The 18,720-nt window shown below is 44.3% G+C and overlaps 1 protein-coding gene across 1 annotated transcript; it reads left to right on the forward strand.

The window, feature by feature from the left end:
• The first annotated feature begins 350 nt into the window (after positions 1-350).
• LOC142374493 (microfibril-associated glycoprotein 4-like) lies at positions 351-11,687 on the forward strand. The gene is made up of 6 exons (XM_075458216.1): positions 351-356; positions 471-635; positions 3,780-3,818; positions 10,445-10,541; positions 10,646-10,813; positions 11,434-11,687. The coding sequence occupies exons 1-6, from the start codon at positions 351-353 to the stop codon at positions 11,685-11,687; spliced, it is 729 nt and encodes a 242-aa protein (XP_075314331.1).
• The last annotated feature ends 7,033 nt before the right edge of the window (positions 11,688-18,720 follow it).

Consider the following 18,720-nt stretch of genomic DNA (forward strand, 5'->3'; position numbering starts at 1 on the left):
AAGGCACAAAAAGCCCCCCCCCCCCCCAAAAAAAAATAAGCTTAATAATAAGTTTCTTCCCTTTTCAACTTTTCATGTTTAGGCAACTAAAATATTATTTGAAATCATTCTTAAAACAATCTTTTCAACTTTCTTTTGTTTGAGGAAATAATGATTTCCTTAAATTCTTTAATAATTGATTTATTAAAATACTGAAACTAAAGACATAAAAACTAAAGACAAAGTTAATTTACTTGCTGTGCAACAGATCCGCCCTCACTGGAGGCTCAGGGAATCATTAACCTTTGGGATATAAGTACAGCTCAGAGACGTCAGACTGCATATCAGATCACTTCAGCACAGCTCTGACCATGAAGGTGAGTTGATGACTTTAAACATGTGACTGTGAATATTCATCAGTAGTTTTGTATGGTAACAGGTTGAGTCAGCTTCTTCCAGGTGAATTTCTCTGCTTTCCTTCACATTTCCAGCTTAAAGTGCTCAAAGTGCTGTCGGTCCTCCTCCTGGTTCCACTGCTGACCAGCTGTGCGCCTCTCGTCCTCCCTCTGGACTGCAACGACATCTATAACAGCGATACCAGCCGACCCAGCGGAGTGTACACCATCTATCCCATCGGAGCCACGTCTGCTGTCCAGGTACCCTGACCCTTACTTCCTGTGATACCAGTCCACTGCTCAGTGTCTAACCCTAACCCTAACCCTCTAACCCTTTAACCCTAACCCACCCTAACCCTAACCCTCTAACCCTTTAACCCTAACCCACCCTAACCCTAACCCTCTAACCCTTTAACCCTAACCCACCCTAACCCTAACCCTCTAACCCTAATAGTGGGAATACTGGTTATTGTTGCCTGAAGTCCAGGTTTGTCACGGCTGGATAAAGGAAATAAGTTAGAACAATAAAACTAACGCTAACTCAGACCAGCAATAATGTGAATAAAACATAACTCTGTTTAATCATGGGGGGAAATCACATTGTTTAAAGGGGATAGAGAATCAAAATCGTCTTTTTCACGTTTTTGGTGTTAGTTCTGAGTCTCCCCGCTGTGGGGAGTACACACGAAGTGCCAGCAAGTGTCAGAACCTCTGTTTCAAGTACTCCCCTTTTTTGTGAAAAAGTGATGTCACTTTTTCAGTAATTACCCCCCCCCCCCCACACACACACACCCAAATCCACAGCCACCCCGTTTCAGACACGCCCCTTCGGCCAGAAACAGGAACAGGTGAGCCTTCCAAGGGTGTGAAAGCGGACTACGATTGTTACATATTCTTCCCCTGGAAAGCAATGTTCGCGATCAATGGCTTTCATTCATTTTTAACAGCATCCCCAGTACATACAACCACCGACTTTTCCTTTGCTCTGCGCATTTCACGGAGTACAGTTTCACAAAGCTTGCATGATTCCGAGCAGGCTTCAGTCGGAATTTAACGCTCAGTGAGGGTCAGTGCCGACAGGGACAGACAGACTGCAGCGAGTTGTGCGCTCCGCAGAGAAGGTGATGGGCTGCAGCCTCCCATCTATCCATGACCTGCACGTCTCCAGGACTATGGGGCGAGCAGGTCGGATCACAGCTGACCCTTCTCACCCTGCACATGGACTATTTGCACCACTCCCCTCGGGCAGGAGGCTTCGGTCCATTCGGACCAGAACCTCCCGTCAAAAAAACAGTTTTTTCCCCTTGCAGTTGGAGTTATGAACACTTCATAATCACCTCATAACCTGCCCCAGTCACTTTACCATCATTAAAATTGCACTAATGAAGCTGCACTGTTGTTGCTCTGTACATTGGATACTGTGTATTGTTGTACACACCTTGTACATTTTATATTCATATATTTTTATTCTTTATTTTTAGGGACCGAGCAGTGAAACTGCAAGGACCCTGTTGTATCTGTAAGGTTTATTATTATTATTATTATTATTATTATTCTTTGCAAAAGGTGCTCGAAAACTCTTTTTAATAACTTTATATTTTTGGGAGTCGCTCATTGACTCTGTAGCGCCCTCTACGATGCTTAAAAATGGTCCCCTTAATAGGATTAGTTTCGCGTGGGACGACGAAATTCGGTACACTCATTCATCATGCCAGACGCACAAAAAAGTCTAGGGTCGCCATGGTCCCACGTCCACAGGAAGGCGGCCATTTTGGATGGAAGTTGACCGATTCCACGCCTTGCATATGATCGAACTTGTTCCTACAGATTTAATGCTACAGACTTCAAACTTGGCCAGGTTACTCTTAAGACATGGGGGGGGGGGGGGGGGGTCATGGAGAAACTTTTTCAAAACTTAAAGGGCGTGGCCGTGGTGACGCCTCAAAGTTTGATGATTCGCCATCACTCGCCACAAAAAATTAAGTCGCTTATAACTCCCACATACACAATCCAATCTGTCCCATACTTCATACGTTGATTGCTGGACCCAGCCTGAACGCGCACATATAACATAGTGACATCCACCTACAGCGCCACCTGCTGGTGGTTGGAAATGTCTTTTTTTTTCCACAACTCGCATTTTATCGAACTCCTCTTACAGATTTAATGTTAACAGCTCCAAACTTGAACATATTACTCTTAGGCTAGGGGGGAAGAAAACTCTTGAGAAACTTTTCCAAACTCTGAACAATGTGGGCGTGGCCAGGCGGTGAAAATCGTGTGATGGCGTTTGTGATTTGAAAGCCTTATCATCATTGCAAGATCATGAAACTTGGCACACACGTCTACCCTAACAACCTCGTACGTATGTAAAGGGTATCGTGTGTGGGCGGATAAAATGGCTCAGTGGCGCCCCCTAGAAACTTTCAAAAGCCCCTACGCATTGGGGTTATTATGTGCTCGTACGTACGCAGAGGGTATCGTGCGTGTGGGTAGAGCTGCAGCTCCAGCGTCCAGCGCATGCCCCAACGTACGCACATCCCAACTTACGCACACCTCGGTCCCGCTCACAGCTGCTTGCAGCTTTCTAGTTTATTATTATATCCTATGTTACATGTTTGCACCTTACGCCGCAGCAAATTCCTAGTTAGTGAACACTGTTCACTAACAATGGCAATAAAACTCATTCTGATTCTGATGAGCTTTCTTTCCAGTCAGTGTATTACGCCATAGCTCTGTTTTCAGTGAGAGCAAGGGCAGCCAATCAAGCAACGGCAACCGAATAGCGCCAACACCTCCCTGCATTTCATAATGAGGTTGCCAGATAAGCTCTGAAACGACGCCAATAAGGGCAAACGACGCATTCTAAACCCAGCATAGTAACAGCTGTTTCAGAGAGCCTTTTAGGGGGGTTCTGATTTTTTTTGGGGCTACATATCACATCACAGAACAAGGATTAATGCCCCATTCAACCATTCTCTATCACCTTTAACTACTAAACACATGAATCAAAGGTTTTTATTTCATGTTCTCACAATTCTAATCGTATAACAAAGATAAAAGATGAAAAGAATGAACTGAAACTCTGCCTCCGTCTGTTTGTGTTTGACTCTCTGAGCCCAACTCTGATCTCTAATGTTGTTTTCTACTGATGACACTTTGTAAAGCTGTAAAAACTGCTCTTTTCTTATAAAGTCTCTGTCAACCTATCTTTGCTATAATCAGAGACATTTCACACACATGATGGAACTGGCTCATGGATGATGGGGTCGGTAGGGGCCCAACAGGAGGTTAATCAGGCTCGAGATGCATCTGTTCGCTGCGTCTGATAAAACAGAAACAAGCAGTAGAGTTACAGGTTTAACTAACTTTTACTAACGTGTGTGTGTGTGTGTGTTTGTACAGGTTTACTGTGACATGGACTCACTGGAAGGAGGGTGGACGGTGAGTGTTTAAATGTGTCAGTTTTAAGTTTGTTTTCAGTGACTGTTTATGTTTCTGCATTTAGCAGACGCTTTTATCCAAAGCGACTTACAGATGAGGACATAATATCACAGCTCACATCACAGCTAACATCAAAGCTAACATCACAGCTAACATCACATATAACATCACAGCTAACATCACAGCTAACATCAAAGCTAACATCACAACTAACATCAAAGCTAACATCACAGCTAACATCACAGCGCATATAAAACCAAACATCACACCTAACATCAAAGCTAACATCACAGCTAATATCACAGCTAACATCAAAGCTAACATCACAGCGAAAATCAAAGCTAACATCACACTTAATATCACAGCTAACATCACAGCTAACATCAAAGATAACATCACAGATAACATCACACCTAACATCACAGCTAACATAACAGCTAACATCAAAGCTAACATAAAAGCTAACATCAAAGCTAACATCACAGCTAACATCACAACTAACATCAAAGCTAACGTCACAGCTAACATAAAAGCTAACATCACAGCTAACATCAAAGCTAACATCAAAGCTAACATCACAGCTAACATCACACCTAACATCAAAGCTAACATCACAGCTAACATCAAAGCCAACATCACAGCTAACATCAAAGCTAACATCACAGCTAACATCACAGCTAACATCAAAGCTAACATCACAGCTAACATCCCAGCTAATATCACAGCTAACATCAAAGCTAACATCACAGCTAACATCAAAGCTAACATCACAGCTAACATCCCAGCTAATATCACAGCTAACATCAAAGCTGACATCACAGCTAACATCACAGCTAAAATCCCAGCTAACATCACAGCTAACATCAAAGCTAACATCATAGCTAACATCACAACTAACATCAAAGCTAACGTCACAGCTAACATAAAAGCTAACATCACAGCTAACATCAAAGCTAACATCACAGCTAACATCACAGCTAACATCAAAGCTAACATCCCAGCTAACATCACAACTAACATCAAAGCTAACATCCCAGCTAACATCACAACTAACATCAAAGCTAACATCCCAGCTAACATCACAACTAACATCCCAGCTAACATCACACCTAACATCAAAGCTAACATCACAGCTAACATCAAAGCCAACATCACAGCTAACATCAAAGCCAACATCACAGCTAAGCAACAGCCTACTTAGCAGTCAAAGTATAGCAAAAAGCAGCCTGGTACACAAAAAAAATGTTACTTACTTATTCTGGATGAATCAAGGAGTTCACAGTCCCTCCAAAAGTTAAAACACACACTGTTTTAAACACACACTGCACCAAGGCTGGATTTATCATGTTATGGTGCTGACGTTCACATTTTCCTCTTAAGGTCATGCTAAATAAATGCAGTGTTTAGTGTTGCAGCCAGTTGGTTCTATTGCAGAGAAACTACTCCAAATGTCTACAGGTAATCACTTTACCTGATGTTTGGTTTAAAGTTCTAACTTTAAACCAGTTCGGGCCCGTTATTACCACCATGTGTTTATCAGACTGTTATTTACATGGTATTTCCTCATTATTACCTCTTAATTTCCATGTGGTTAATGTTTTGTGAATGTTTTGTGATAGCTTGAATTCTTTGAGGACTTCATTAATGAAAAACAAAGTCATTCATCAGAGCACAGCTCCATCAGCTTTGCATGGTGGAGCTGTGTCATGGGCAATTAGTTTTCAGTTTCCACCTGAAACATTCAGTCAGGTTGAGATCTGAACTGTTTGCTGGCCATGCCAATGAGTTGATATGTCTTCCCTTAAGAAAGGTTTAAATGCTCTGAGGCAAGATTCATCCTCCTGAAAAATGAGCTCAGCATCACCAAACCTCCTTCTGACTGATGGAAGGAGAACAGAGCCCAGCTGAGAACCTCCTGCAGAGGTAATGGCTGCCATCTCCCCTGGTCCTTTACCTGCCATCTCCCCATGTCCTTTACCTGTCATCTCCTCTGGTCCTTTACCTGCCATCTCCCCTGGTCCTTTACCTGCCATCTCCCCAGGTCCTTTACCTGCTATCTCCCCATGTCCTTTACCTGCCATCTCCCCTGGTCCTTTAGCTGTCATCTCCTCTGGTCCTTTACCTGCCATCTCCCCTGGTCCTTTACCTGCCATCTGCCCTGGTCCTTTACCTGCCATCTCCCCAGGTCCTTTACCTGCCATCTCCCCTGGTCCTTTACCTGTCATCTCCTCTGGTCCTTTACCTGCCATCTCCCCAGGTCCTTTACCTGCTATCTCCCCATGTCCTTTACCTGCCATCTCCCCTGGTCCTTTACCTGTCATCTCCTCTGGTCCTTTACCTGCCATCTCCCCTGGTCCTTTACCTGCCATCTCCCCAGGTCCTTTACCTGCTATCTCCCCATGTCCTTTACCTGCCATCTCCCCTGGTCCTTTACCTGTCATCTCCTCTGGTCCTTTACCTGCCATCTCCCCTGGTCCTTTACCTGCCATCTGCCCTGGTCCTTTACCTGCCATCTCCCCTGGTCCTTTACCTGCCATCTCCCCAGGTCCTTTACCTGCTATCTCCCCATGTCCTTTACCTGCCATCTCCCCTGGTCCTTTACCTGTCATCTCCTCTGGTCCTTTACCTGCCATCTCCCCTGGTCCTTTACCTGCCATCTGCCCTGGTCCTTTACCTGCCATCTCCCCATGTCCTTTACCTGTCATCTCCTCTGGTCCTTTACCTGCCATCTCCTCTGGTCCTATACCTGCCATCTCCCCTGGTCCTTTACCTGCCATCTCCCTGGTCCTTTACCTGCTATCTCCCCATGTCCTTTACCTGCCATCTCCTCTGGTCCTTTACCTGCCATCTCCCCTGGTCCTTTACCTGCCATCTGCCCTGGTCCTTTACCTGCCACCTCCTCTGGTCCTTTACCTGCCATCTCCTCTGGTCCTTTACCTGCCATCTCCTCTGGCCCTTTACCTGCCATCTCCCCTGGTCCTTTACCTGCCATCTGCCCAGGTCCTTTACCTGCCATCTCCTCTGGTCCTTTACCTGTCATCTCCTCTGGTCCTTTACCTGCCATCTCCTCTGGTCCTTTACCTGCCATCTCCCCTGGTCCTTTACCTGCCATCTGCTCTGGTCCTTTGCCTGCCATCTCCCCTGGTCCTTAACCAGCCATCTCCTCTGGTCCTTTACCTGCCATCTGCCCTGGTCATTTACATGCCATCTCCCCATGTCCTTTACCTGCCATCTCCTCTGGTCCTTTACCTGTCATCTCCTCTGGTCCTTTACCTGCCATCTCCCCTGGTCCTTTACCTGCCATCTCCCTGGTCCTTTACCTGCTATCTCCCCATGTCCTTTACCTGCCATCTCCCCTGGTCCTTTACCTGCCATCTGCCCTGGTCCTTTACCTGCCATCTCCTCTGGTCCTTTACCTGCCATCTCCCCAAGTCCTTTACCTGTCATCTCCCTTGGTCCTTTACCTGCCATCTCCTCTGGTCCTTTACCTGCCATCTCCTCTGGTCCTTTACCTGCCATCTCCCCATGTCCTTTACCTGTCATCGCCTCTGGTCCTTTACCTGCCATCTGCCCTGGTCCTTTACCTGCCATCTCCTCTGGTCCTTTACCTACCATCTCCCCTGGTCCTTTATCTGCCATCTGCCCTGGTCCTTTACCTGCCATCTCCTCTGGTCCTTTACCTGCCATCTGCCCTGGTCCTTTACCTGCCATCTCCTCTGGTCCTTTACCTGCCATCAGCCCCACATCATCACTGATTGTGGACATGTGCTGGTTTCCTTCAGCCTTCACCCTATTGCCCCTTTTCCACCGAACATTTTTGTACCAACACAGCTCTACACGGTCCCACTCTACCCTGATTGGGAGCTTTTCCACCGCGGGTTGAAGGTGGGACGCGTTACAATTTTTAGCCCCGACTAGTACCTGCTTCAGAGGTGGGTCTAGTAGGTACTTGTCGGTGCTAAAACGTCACGTGATCAGTGCTGTCCACTGATTGGTCAGGTGAAATTACGTCATACACGCAACGAAGCTCGGGGAGCTTTAAATAATCACCCGCCGTATGAAAACACACCTGCGAGAGCAACAGAGAGTAAACAGAATTGCGAAGATTGAAGACCAGAGAAGGAAAGCCAACCCATGAGCGAGGTGCAGACCTTTCTGTGTGTGGTGGCTGAGGACGTTATACAGAAGGAACTGGACGGAGCAACACGAAATGAGAAGGTGTTCCAGGATATAACCAAGCTGATGGCTAGCCATGCTATCACCGGAATTCTCAGCAGTGCCGAGACAAGCTGAAGAGTGATTACCGGCAGGTAAAGGACCACAACAGCCGGAGTGGGTCAAACCGAAAGACATGGAAGTGGTTTGACCAAATGGACGGCACCGCCCGGCGAACAGCGTGGATTCGGCAACGTCTTTGTTGGAGGCGATGGAAAATGGTAAGTGTTGTTCTTATCCCCTTGGTTCAACGCTTATATCTTAACAAATGCATGTTCAGTCTTTAACTTGTGTAAAACGTTACACAGGTGTCTCATGTAAGTTGTTCTGAGTGAGCTAGCAAACAACGCTTTTTTTGTAGGCTAGCACAGTGTCTCACCTATGCGGTTACGTGTATGCGTTTTGTGTGTTCACACTTTATTTTTTTTCCCTCAAGACTCGGTTTGTTCAACCGATGAGTGTTCGGTTGCTGAGGTCAGCGAAGATCCTCCAATCCCGCAGGCTTCAGAACCGACACTGGCATCACAATCTGCAGCTGAGGCAACAGCTGCTATCTGCATTCCACCGGCACCAACACAGACGCCTGTATCTGAGACAACTCCTGCTGTTTACTTTTGTACTGTCTTTTTTAATAAAGAGCTTGGTTTAACTAAACAATATGAACTGTCAACTGCATTACACATTACACTCCATCGTTGTGTTAACTTTTGACTAACCGCGGCGTGACACTTTGTAGTCACCTGAAACCGACGTCACGTTAGAGGTGAACGGGCCGACTCTTCCAGGTCACAGTTTGGGTGGAAAAGGAAATGTTACTGGTGCCGTGTCGTGTGGTGTAGTGTTGGGCTATATCGAACCGAGTAGAGTAGGGCTAGCTTGGCGGTGGAAAAGGGGCATATGTTTCATTGGACCAAACTACAGTTCCAGCATCGTCTCCTTGGTGATTCATCTCTGAGTCTCACTTCCATCCAACCATCCACGGTCCATGGCTGCTTCTCTTCAGCTGCTGTGAGCTGCTCTTCTTCTCTTCAGGTGTTTCTGATGCTTTACTGTGGATGGAAATCTCATCTCCTTCAGCTGGTTCCTTACAGTTCTCTCACAAACATCGCACCTGGATCATTTTATCACCACTAAAACTCTTTCAGTGTTTACAGCATATGTGTCAAACTCAAGGCCCGTGGGCCAAATGTAGCCCGCCACGTCATTTTATGTGGCCCATGAGAGCTTAAAAGGTCTGATTGAAGTCAAATATGTGCAGTGACCAAAAACTACATTTCCCACAATGCATGCCGATTATGTTACGCGCAAAGTGACAGCATCCCGCCACTGGACTGCAATGTTTCCGAATCGATGCGATTTTCCCGACAAGTGGAATTGAGAAATACAAATGATGATCCCAAAATGTCCAGGAAGAGAATAATTTTTCTTTTTCAAGAAAGATCGGAAGGCGAATACATGTTTGTGCTTCAAGGAGAAAAAACGATATGTCTTTTGTGTTATGAGGCGGTGGCGGTTGTCAAAGAGTACGATCTACGTCCGCATTCTGAGACCAAACACGGAGCTGAGTTTGCCAACATTAGAACTCAAGAAAAACGACAAACTGCCCCAAGAATTAAAAAGGCAAACTGCGATCGAATGTGTTTGCGAAAGCCACAACCAAAAACAATGCGGCAGTAAAAGCTAGCTTTGTTTGATATTTCAAGTTTGGAACAAAGTAAATGTCATAACTTGTGTTTGATGTTATTTTTCTTTATTCACTTGGATAGTTTGATCGTTGATTGATGGAGTGATGTGGATTTCATAACCTGACAAATGAAACATATTTATGATAAAATAACAGAGCAACCAGCAAACGTATTTTTTTTTACATCTATGCAAATATATATGTAATATTTGTAACTTGAATAAGTCATAAATTAAGAGTTATTTAACATTAAGGAGTAGTTACATTTATAAGTTACATCTGGCCCTTTGAGGGCAACGATTATGATGATGTGGCCCTCGGTGAAAATGAGTTTGACACCTGGATCATTTTATCACCACTAAAATTCTTTCAGAGTTTACAGTAAACGGTTGAATATTCCTCAACTTTTAAGAGATTCTGTGCAACATCCTGATGTGAGTCTCTCAGCTGAGTAGAGATTGAAACATAAATGTCACAATTAAGGAAAAAATATTATATCTTCATAATCAATGTAATTCATTCATATAAGTATTTAATGGATCTGGGCCCAGATTCCTGCACAACTGAGACCTGCAGCGGTTCAGAGTTGTAACACAACCAGCTGATTCCTGAATGCGACAACCCTCGTTGTGGAAACATGAGCTGTCAGATATCTGCCGTGTTCAGCTGGTTAACCACCTTCAACCCCCACCCCCCCACCCCACCCCCCCCCCCCCCACCCCCCCAGGTGTTGCAGAGGAGGATGGACGGCTCGGTGAACTTCTACAGGCCCTGGGATCAGTACAAGACGGGCTTTGGGAACGCTGTTGGGGAGTACTGGCTCGGTGAGACACGACTCCAGTTCATAAAGAACCAACATCAAACTCTGACGTGACTTCAGGATGAGGAAGCAGAGAGCTCTGAGACATCAGTTTCTGTATGTTTTCAGGTCTGGAGAGTCTCTTCCACCTCACTCTGAGGAAAAAGTACGAGCTGCTGGTGGACATGGAGGACTTCGAGGGAAACAAGGTGTTTGCTCGTTACTCCTCGTTTTCCATCGGCCCAGAGTCCTATGGATACAGACTGCATGTGTCTGGATTCACTGATGGAGGAGCAGGTGGGTAAAAGATCAGAAACATGCAGGACCTGAGCCAGACAACCCCCAGAAAGGTAAAGGAAGAGAAAAAGGGCAGAAAAAAAACTATGCGGTGACACAAAGTTGGTAATCTGCAGTTTAAAATGAAGAAAAATGAGAGAGGAGATGGTAGAGGGGAGGAGCTGTCTTTCTTTAGTTCATTCGTTGCTTTTCAACTTGAAACTGAAAATAAAAGAAGCACCACATTCTCAAATCGATATCTACTGCATCAGTTTAGCAATGGAACTTTATGCCATGCTGTCTGATAATGTTACCTCATGGAAGCATGTATAAAGTGAAGAGAATGGGTCTAAGCACAGAACCCTGAGGAACTCCATGACTTACTCTGGTGTGTGAGGAAGATTCTTCATTTACAAGAACAAACTGAAATCTATCAGATAAATAGGACTTAAACCAGCCTAATGCAGCTCCTTTAATCCCAATAACATGTTCAAGTCTCTGTAACAGAATGCTGAACAGGATTAAGAATTAAGAACAGTGTGCTGGGTTTTCCTCAGTCTGTGCTTCAGAGAATGTGAGGGGATAGTTTCACTAGTTTGTCCAACTCAAACATTCCCTTCTTATATTTCCTGTTTCTGCAGGAGATGGTCTGCTTCGTCACAACGGAATGAAATTCTCCACCTTCGACAAAGACCAGGACATCTGGTCTGGAAACTGTGCCAAGTCATACCTGGGGGGATGGTGGTATGACCACTGTCACTCTGCAAACCCCAACGGAGTTTACCGCTGGGGGGCTGATGGTACCCTCTATGCTGTTGGAGTGGAGTGGAAACTCTGGAAGGAGCATGACTATTCCCTGAAGGCCATCAGCATGAAGATCCGTCCTGTTCAGTAAAACAAACTCACAGAGGAAGCTCACAGGTTGTCTTCTCGTGTATCAAACATATTGGAGGGATTAAAATATGAATCAGTGTCAGATTATGACTGTGAGTGTGAACAGCTGCTGGCTGTATTTATGCCTCACCTCTGGGTTGAGTTATCGGTCCTCCAGCAGTCCTGAAAGTGATCATGAGGGCAGAAACACACACTTTCCTTTCTCTATAACTCTGTTATTTCAGTGAAGGAAGAAAAGTCCTATTTATCTTGTCTGAAAACAAAAAGGCTTCTAGATAACATCCAAATGAAATGGATAATGTGGGTAAACTGCACCTCAACGTGATACCAACTTTTTTATGATAATGATAAATGTATGTTCCAAACACTCAACATTGTGTTTAATTCTTAACAATAAACTTTGAATTTTCTCTTGTCTGAAGTGCATTTCTTTCATCTTTGAGCTGGTTTCCACAGAGCGTGGCGGTGGTTCACGGTCAGCAGCAGGCTCTGACCTCAGTGTGGACGTTCTCTCTGTATCTGAGTGGCTTCCATCTTTAAACGTGACAAACAGACACTTTTAAAAGTCAAACCTGAGCTTTTAGACAGCAGCCAATAAATGAAAGGTATTCTTCTCCCACTTTCCTCATATCAGAGGCGTCTTCGGTCCACACAGTCCACCTTCGTCTGCAGACAGCAAACAAACTGTGTGTTTACCCTGATGCTTGCCTGACAGGATGATCTGGGATCTGGATCGAGTAGATCAGACCGGCAGCAGCAACACGGAGAAACGATGTCAGAGGAAGTTTCCAACATCTGACCCAGAACTGAGAGCAAACAGAGGCCGACCCAGTGGTGGTACAGATCAGAAGTGTTATGGAGATTCTTCTGAACACTGTGAACTTCAGGAGGGACGCTGGGCCCAGAACAAATATACTTAAGCATGGACAGAATTTATCTGAAACATCTGGACACACAGCTGACGTTCAGATGTTCAGAAACATGAAAGTTAAAAGTTCATGTCAGTCATTCAGATCAAAGTTTGAAGTCTGAAAATCACGGTTCGAATGTTTATTCAAATCTAGCCTAGCTAGTGACTGCTGTGAATAGGGCAGCTGACAACAAGGGAAAGACCATGTGACAGATTGGAAAGACAGCTGACAGGGTAGCGGTAGCGAGGCCTAGCAGCTTTGTTACAACCAGCATAAGCTACAAGTAGATTAAAGACAATACCCCTAGAGCAGTGACGGACTGGGGTAAAAAAAACGGCCCTGGTATTTTGCACCCACAAGCGGCCCCGTAGACCAGTATTTGCCAACACCAATCGTCCACTTGTTTTTGATGTCCACTTCGCTCCTGCACCCTGTGTTTATATGCAAAAGTGAAGTCCCTTCTTTAGATCGCTGTCCACTCGAGAGAGACCCAGCTAATACTTCATAACAAGACAGTTATGGTAGTCCAACTTCTATGCTAACCAGTCCAGAGCTAAATACAAAGCAACATGGAAATACTGTAAAATTGTCAGCAAGACAAGCCGTCAAATCGAGAACCCATTACCAAGTCATGAAGTTAGGAATAGGAATAAGAACAACTACAACAGCCCTGCCATAGATTACCAGGCAGTTACCACAAGCTAACCAGGTTTACACATCGTGAAAAGTGTGCCTTGTATTACTCTTAAGGTTAGCCAGACTAGCCACAGACTAGCCACAGACTAGCCACAGACTAGCCACAGACTAGCCACAGACTAGCCACAGACTAGCTTATGACAGTAGGCTACACACTGATTTAGAAAAGTGAGTGACAATACAGACAGACCCTACGTGAAGGAGATGAGATGAAATATAAAAAAAATAGTGCCACGGCGGACACAATGATTAGTGGAAATCCTTCGGGCCCTACCTTGTCTTGTTCGTAGCGTCTGTGCAACACATCTTGTTAATATCCATATTTGTGTAGTTGCTATCCCATTGTGAACGTATTTCTTGGCGATTGCAGAGACAAAACTTCGTCATATTCTTTTTTCAAGTAAGCCAAGAAGGCATACTCCATCCGCGACATCTACCGTCCCCGTTTATCTCTTACTTTGACCAACAAGCTACAGAATGTTGAATCTTCTACGTTCTATTTTTTTTTGGCGGGAGCCGGGTAAATGAAATTCCCACAAGGCAGTGCTTTACTCAAGTTGTCTCACACACATACAAAATATAGATAGATATACATTTCTTTAATTTTAAACATTTTTACATCGTACGAAGATATATTCAGATAAAATAAAATAATGTAATGTAAATGAACCATAATAAAACACATCATCAAGGTCCCACCGTCAGTGTGTAATGTACAGCGATTTCAGTGGTATGAAAAGCGAAAAGGTGCCATTGAAAGGTCAGTAAGAAGGAACTTTTTAGGATGACGAGGGAGCGTGATGACCGACCGTGACTGCGGGGCCGCGATGAGCATTGTCAGGGCCGTGGCCCCTCGGGCATGTGCCCGAATGCCGGACTGCTCAGTCCGTGCCTGCCCTAGAGTCAGCGAGAGCAGGGGCGGAAGATGACTCCCAGGCAGACTACATGGCAACTGACACTGGAACGAACATGACTATGAGGTGGATACGTGACTCAGTGAAGGATAGGGGCACGGACCTATTCTCTAGGGCTAGAACTGACCAGAATAGACCAGAAAGAGTCTAAATAAAAGTGGTAGGCTAGAGGGAAGTAAGCTCCAGGTTTGTCCTTGTGGCTGGCAGAAAGTAACATCAGTTAGAGGCCTTAAAATGCATCAGGGAGGAAAGAGATGTGTGGTAAAGGAAGGGCAGTGTGGCCGAATCGATCACTACTTTTTAAGAAGTCAATCGAGTAAGTCGGATGAAGTCCAGCGGCAGGTAGAAAACCACAGTCCGAAGGATATCAATAACACAGCTACAGAAGTGGATGCAGCTGATACTGAGGTGAATAGGCCAGTTATAGAGAGAAATATGGAGCAGAAAGCGAGAGTTAAGTGGCCTAGGGCAAATGGTAACAAAGAATGGGAGGCAGTCAATAAAGATTTGTCGATAATATTGGGTAGGTTAGGAGGAAATGCAAGTGATAGGCTAGAAAAGATGGGAGATATAATTTACTCCTGTGGTGTAGAAAGATTTGGGGTGCAAGATAGAAAGAGGGTTGAAAGAGTACATTTAGGTAAGTCTAGACAGCAAAAAGAGATGGAGAAATTGGTTAAGGAAAGAAGAAATTTAAGAAAGCAGTGGAAAAGAGCTACAGAAGAAGAGAGAGAGGGAATTAATGTTTTGCAGGAATAATTGAGAAGCAATTCTCAGAAGGGCTGAAAATCTTAGGAAAAAGAGAAAGTAGAAAGAATATGTAAGGACTGCATTTTACAGAGACCCGTTCAAGTTTGTTAAAGGATTGTTTAACCAGGAAAAGGCAGGGCAGCTTAGGGTGTGGCCCATGTGAGCATTTCGAAAACAGGCGGCCATTTTGGGTGTGTTGGCCTGTATGGCCTTGTCTTTGCTGGCATTTTTAGTGATTGTAGGACTGTTTACGTGAGTTTGTCTGCTGAATCTGCTAGTGTGTCTTGTCCTGCCTCCACCTCTGGCACCCTCTATACTTTCATTACCCCCTACCCAAACCAGGGTTTGAATCCCATTCCTATTTATCTTTACCTCTTCTATTTCTACCCCTACCCGAACCAGGGTCTGAATCCCATTCCTACTTATCTTTACCTCTTCTATTTCCACCCCTTCCCGAACCAAAAAGATGGTTGTTGTGGTGTGAGGAGCAGTGTTGGCTGGCATTAGGGGGGACTCGCCAGTGATCACTCTCTAGCCTCCTGGAGGTGTCGTGGGCCCAACTAGACGAAACACTGACGAAAGGAGGTTCCCACCTGATGACCCCAATGATATGTTGGTCAGCACTGCTCACTGATCTATATTATAGGGAATTATTCACTGAGTCTGGTCCATTTTTTTCTTTCGCACAAGTTTCTTGTGTTTACCTTGAACGAAACAGCTTTGTTCATCATCTTCTACAAATGTCTGCATAGAAAAACCTGGTGTCATTTTCTCATCTCTTTCCTGCTGAATCCGTCTGCCGCCTTCAGTTTTCCTTAAAGCGCGACCTCGTTGTTTTTCAGTTGCAAGTATTTATATATTCACAGAATCAGCAGAAACACGTGTCACCAAAGCAGCAAAGGATCCCCGAACAGTAGATTCCTGGACTTTGCATCCCAGCTGAGTGTATGTGGCCAAAAACACGCTTCATCTGGTTCTTCCACGTGACAAACATCCTGTTATTTACCCGACCAGAGAGTAGCGCTCCTTAGGGGGCAGCAGGAAGTCAGCATTACATTTACTATGTTATTTTATTAGTTTTAGAACTTTGAAGCCTTGGTGAAAATTTTTCCTTTTGAGACGTTTTGTCATGAAAGTCCCACTTTGCCACATCATGGAGTCAAATACCAAATCTTTAGCCAATCTTTTGTCTCAGTTAGGCCTCTAAGCTATTGAGAATGAGGAGTCACGTGACTCCGGTCGGCCGGTCGGCCATGTTGGCAGAAGAATCTATTGGTTGCCAGGGGCAACGCCATTAACTTAACGGATATCCTCCCGCATTTGTCATTTCGGCAGGGCAGAGGCGAATACAAAAGAAAGAAAGAAAGCAAAGCAATGGAGAGAGATAAGGCGAAAGAAAAGGGACCTTGCAGGGACAAACTTATTACAAGCGCAAAGCAGCGGTATTTGGAGAAACTGTCCAGCATCCAAAATATTGATCCTTACGAGCTCCCTGCAGCAGAATGGCACAGAGACCTGGACCAGTTACCTCCGTGCACATATATGGACATAGTCAATTATCTTGTCTTTGGTGTAAGTTACTACACTATGCAGGAGTTTAAAAGTCACAAATCTTTGGAATCGCACGAGACTTTCTGCTCTGGCTGGGTGCAGGACTTGGCCATCTACAAGCCTCCAGGTGGCTCTGCCTGGTGATGATAACAGCGCTGTACTGGCAAAGGTAAGGTTCTTGTCATGCGTTTTAGTGTGTTGTAATTACATTGCATTGAGACACTTCTTGACCAAAATGACAACGTAATTAACTGCGACTTGTTTTGTAAACACTAGATTAACGAGATGTTCAATGTACACAAACGTTTCCAATGTTTTGATGTATGCTAAAGCTTATGTTTAGGTATTTAGTTGTCATTTGATTTTAGCCCAACGACACATACTGTAGCAGGTTATTGTGTTGGGGGCTGCAAAGTGAACAAACCAGTTCTGGGTTGGCTAGGGTACTTATGTGTGATTGCAAGGCTTACATTCCTGGTTAGATTTAAGCCATTAACATTTTGAATGCAAGGTGTACATGTCCTGGTTAGATTACAGCCATTATCAATGTGTCTAAAGTGTAGACTGTAACTTGAAATAAATGCTTTTTACTGTTTAGTTTATTTCACTTTATTTATTTTACAGGTCCTGCATTCACGGAGACTCTGAGCCTCCACTTACCAGTCCAGTGGTATCACTTCAGTTGTGTGGGGCTTGTGGACAGACCCTCCGCTGACACGCCATGGTTTTGCTCTTCTTGTGCTGAATAGTGTTTCTTTGTTCTTTTGCACTAGTAACAGTATTATTTTATTATTGTTTGTTGTCAATGTTTACATGCTGGAAATGTTTATACTTTTTAATTCTGAATGCACACATGTTCTTTTGCACTGTTAACTTTTCCTAGAGGTATATTGCATTCTGCACCTTGCGCCCTTATTCTTTTTTCCTCTTCTGTTAATAAACATTGTTAAGCCATATCAAGTTGTTTCAAGCATTTATTTCAAACAAATTAAAAGGTAAATGAACAAGGCACTCAAACGTTTATTTCAAACAAATTAAAAAGTAATGAACAATGAGGAATGAACTCAAACAACACTTTTGCACATGTTCGTTAAGGCACAGCAAACAGTGACGATCTTATCTAAAGGCATTAGGTTTTCACCCTCACATTTGGGCAGCATGTGCACAGGTACAGTTGAATGTAAAAAGCTGAATTTGTCCAGTCAGCGTGGTTCTCCAACATCTCATATGATGGCTTACCTACAACAGAATAAATAGTTTATGAAAAAAATCTATGCAATCAATGGCAAACCCATCACAGAACACATGCAAAATAAAGATACAGACTGAGAGGGTCACGCTGCTCATGGTATGACAAAAGGGCTGAAGGGGTACACATTAACACATTAGCCACATTAGGGGGTAGTTAACATTAATTTTCGAAGAGGCAACAGTTTGCAAATTGAGCATTTTCGAAGAGGCAACAGTTCGCTAGTTAGCTCGCTAGGCAGCAACGTGAGGTGCACTTCAGGGTTTGCAACAACATAAAGTAACTTCGTAGCTTTAAGAGACAACAACATAAAGAGATTTTTAGATAACGTACCCGAGTGAAAATGTAGAGAACACACTCTCATCGACGGAGGGGTGCAATCGAAAGTAAGGTCCAGCCAGCCAGGCAACCCGGCGTCTTCTCGTCAGGTCAGACGCCTGCTCTCCCTGATGCTGCATCCATTTAGGAAACCGAAAAAAATGTATTTTGTTGTTCCTATGTTTCCCAAACGTATTATGTGAGGTACTGGAACAGTTCTTCACACAGCAGTGATTTCCAGGCATGTTCTTGCAATTCCGCACTGTTTAAACTTACTGATTTAAAAACACACGCGTACAATGTAAACAAACAGAGAGAATGGCGTTTTCTCGCTAGCATTCTGCCAACATGGCGGATAGGGGCGGGGCTCTGTACTATGACCACAACTCCTCATTCTCAATAGGACTAAAACCTCATTTAGCTGGTTTTGGGTTTAAGCCTTTTCACAGATTCTTACTGCAACCTGCTGCCTCCTTTTACATCTTCACTTCCTCCCTTGTTGAAATATCAGTTCTGATTTTCTGTGATTCTGCCATCATATTGCTGCGGAAGCCTTGGTATGTATTATGAAATGTTGATAAATGTGCATGTCACAGCCTCTGAACATGTATGAAAGGCCAATAAGTGGAAACTAATACATGTTAT

This window comes from Odontesthes bonariensis, chromosome 23 (assembly GCF_027942865.1).
Source record: "Odontesthes bonariensis isolate fOdoBon6 chromosome 23, fOdoBon6.hap1, whole genome shotgun sequence".
Classification (NCBI taxonomy): Eukaryota; Metazoa; Chordata; class Actinopteri; order Atheriniformes; family Atherinopsidae; genus Odontesthes; species Odontesthes bonariensis.

Coding starts and splice junctions, on each gene's coding strand:
- LOC142374493 (XM_075458216.1), top strand. Junction 10,542..10,645: donor TGTTGGGGAGTACTGGCTCG/GTGAGACACGAC, acceptor GTATGTTTTCAG/GTCTGGAGAGTCTCTTCCAC. Junction 10,814..11,433: donor ATTCACTGATGGAGGAGCAG/GTGGGTAAAAGA, acceptor CTGTTTCTGCAG/GAGATGGTCTGCTTCGTCAC.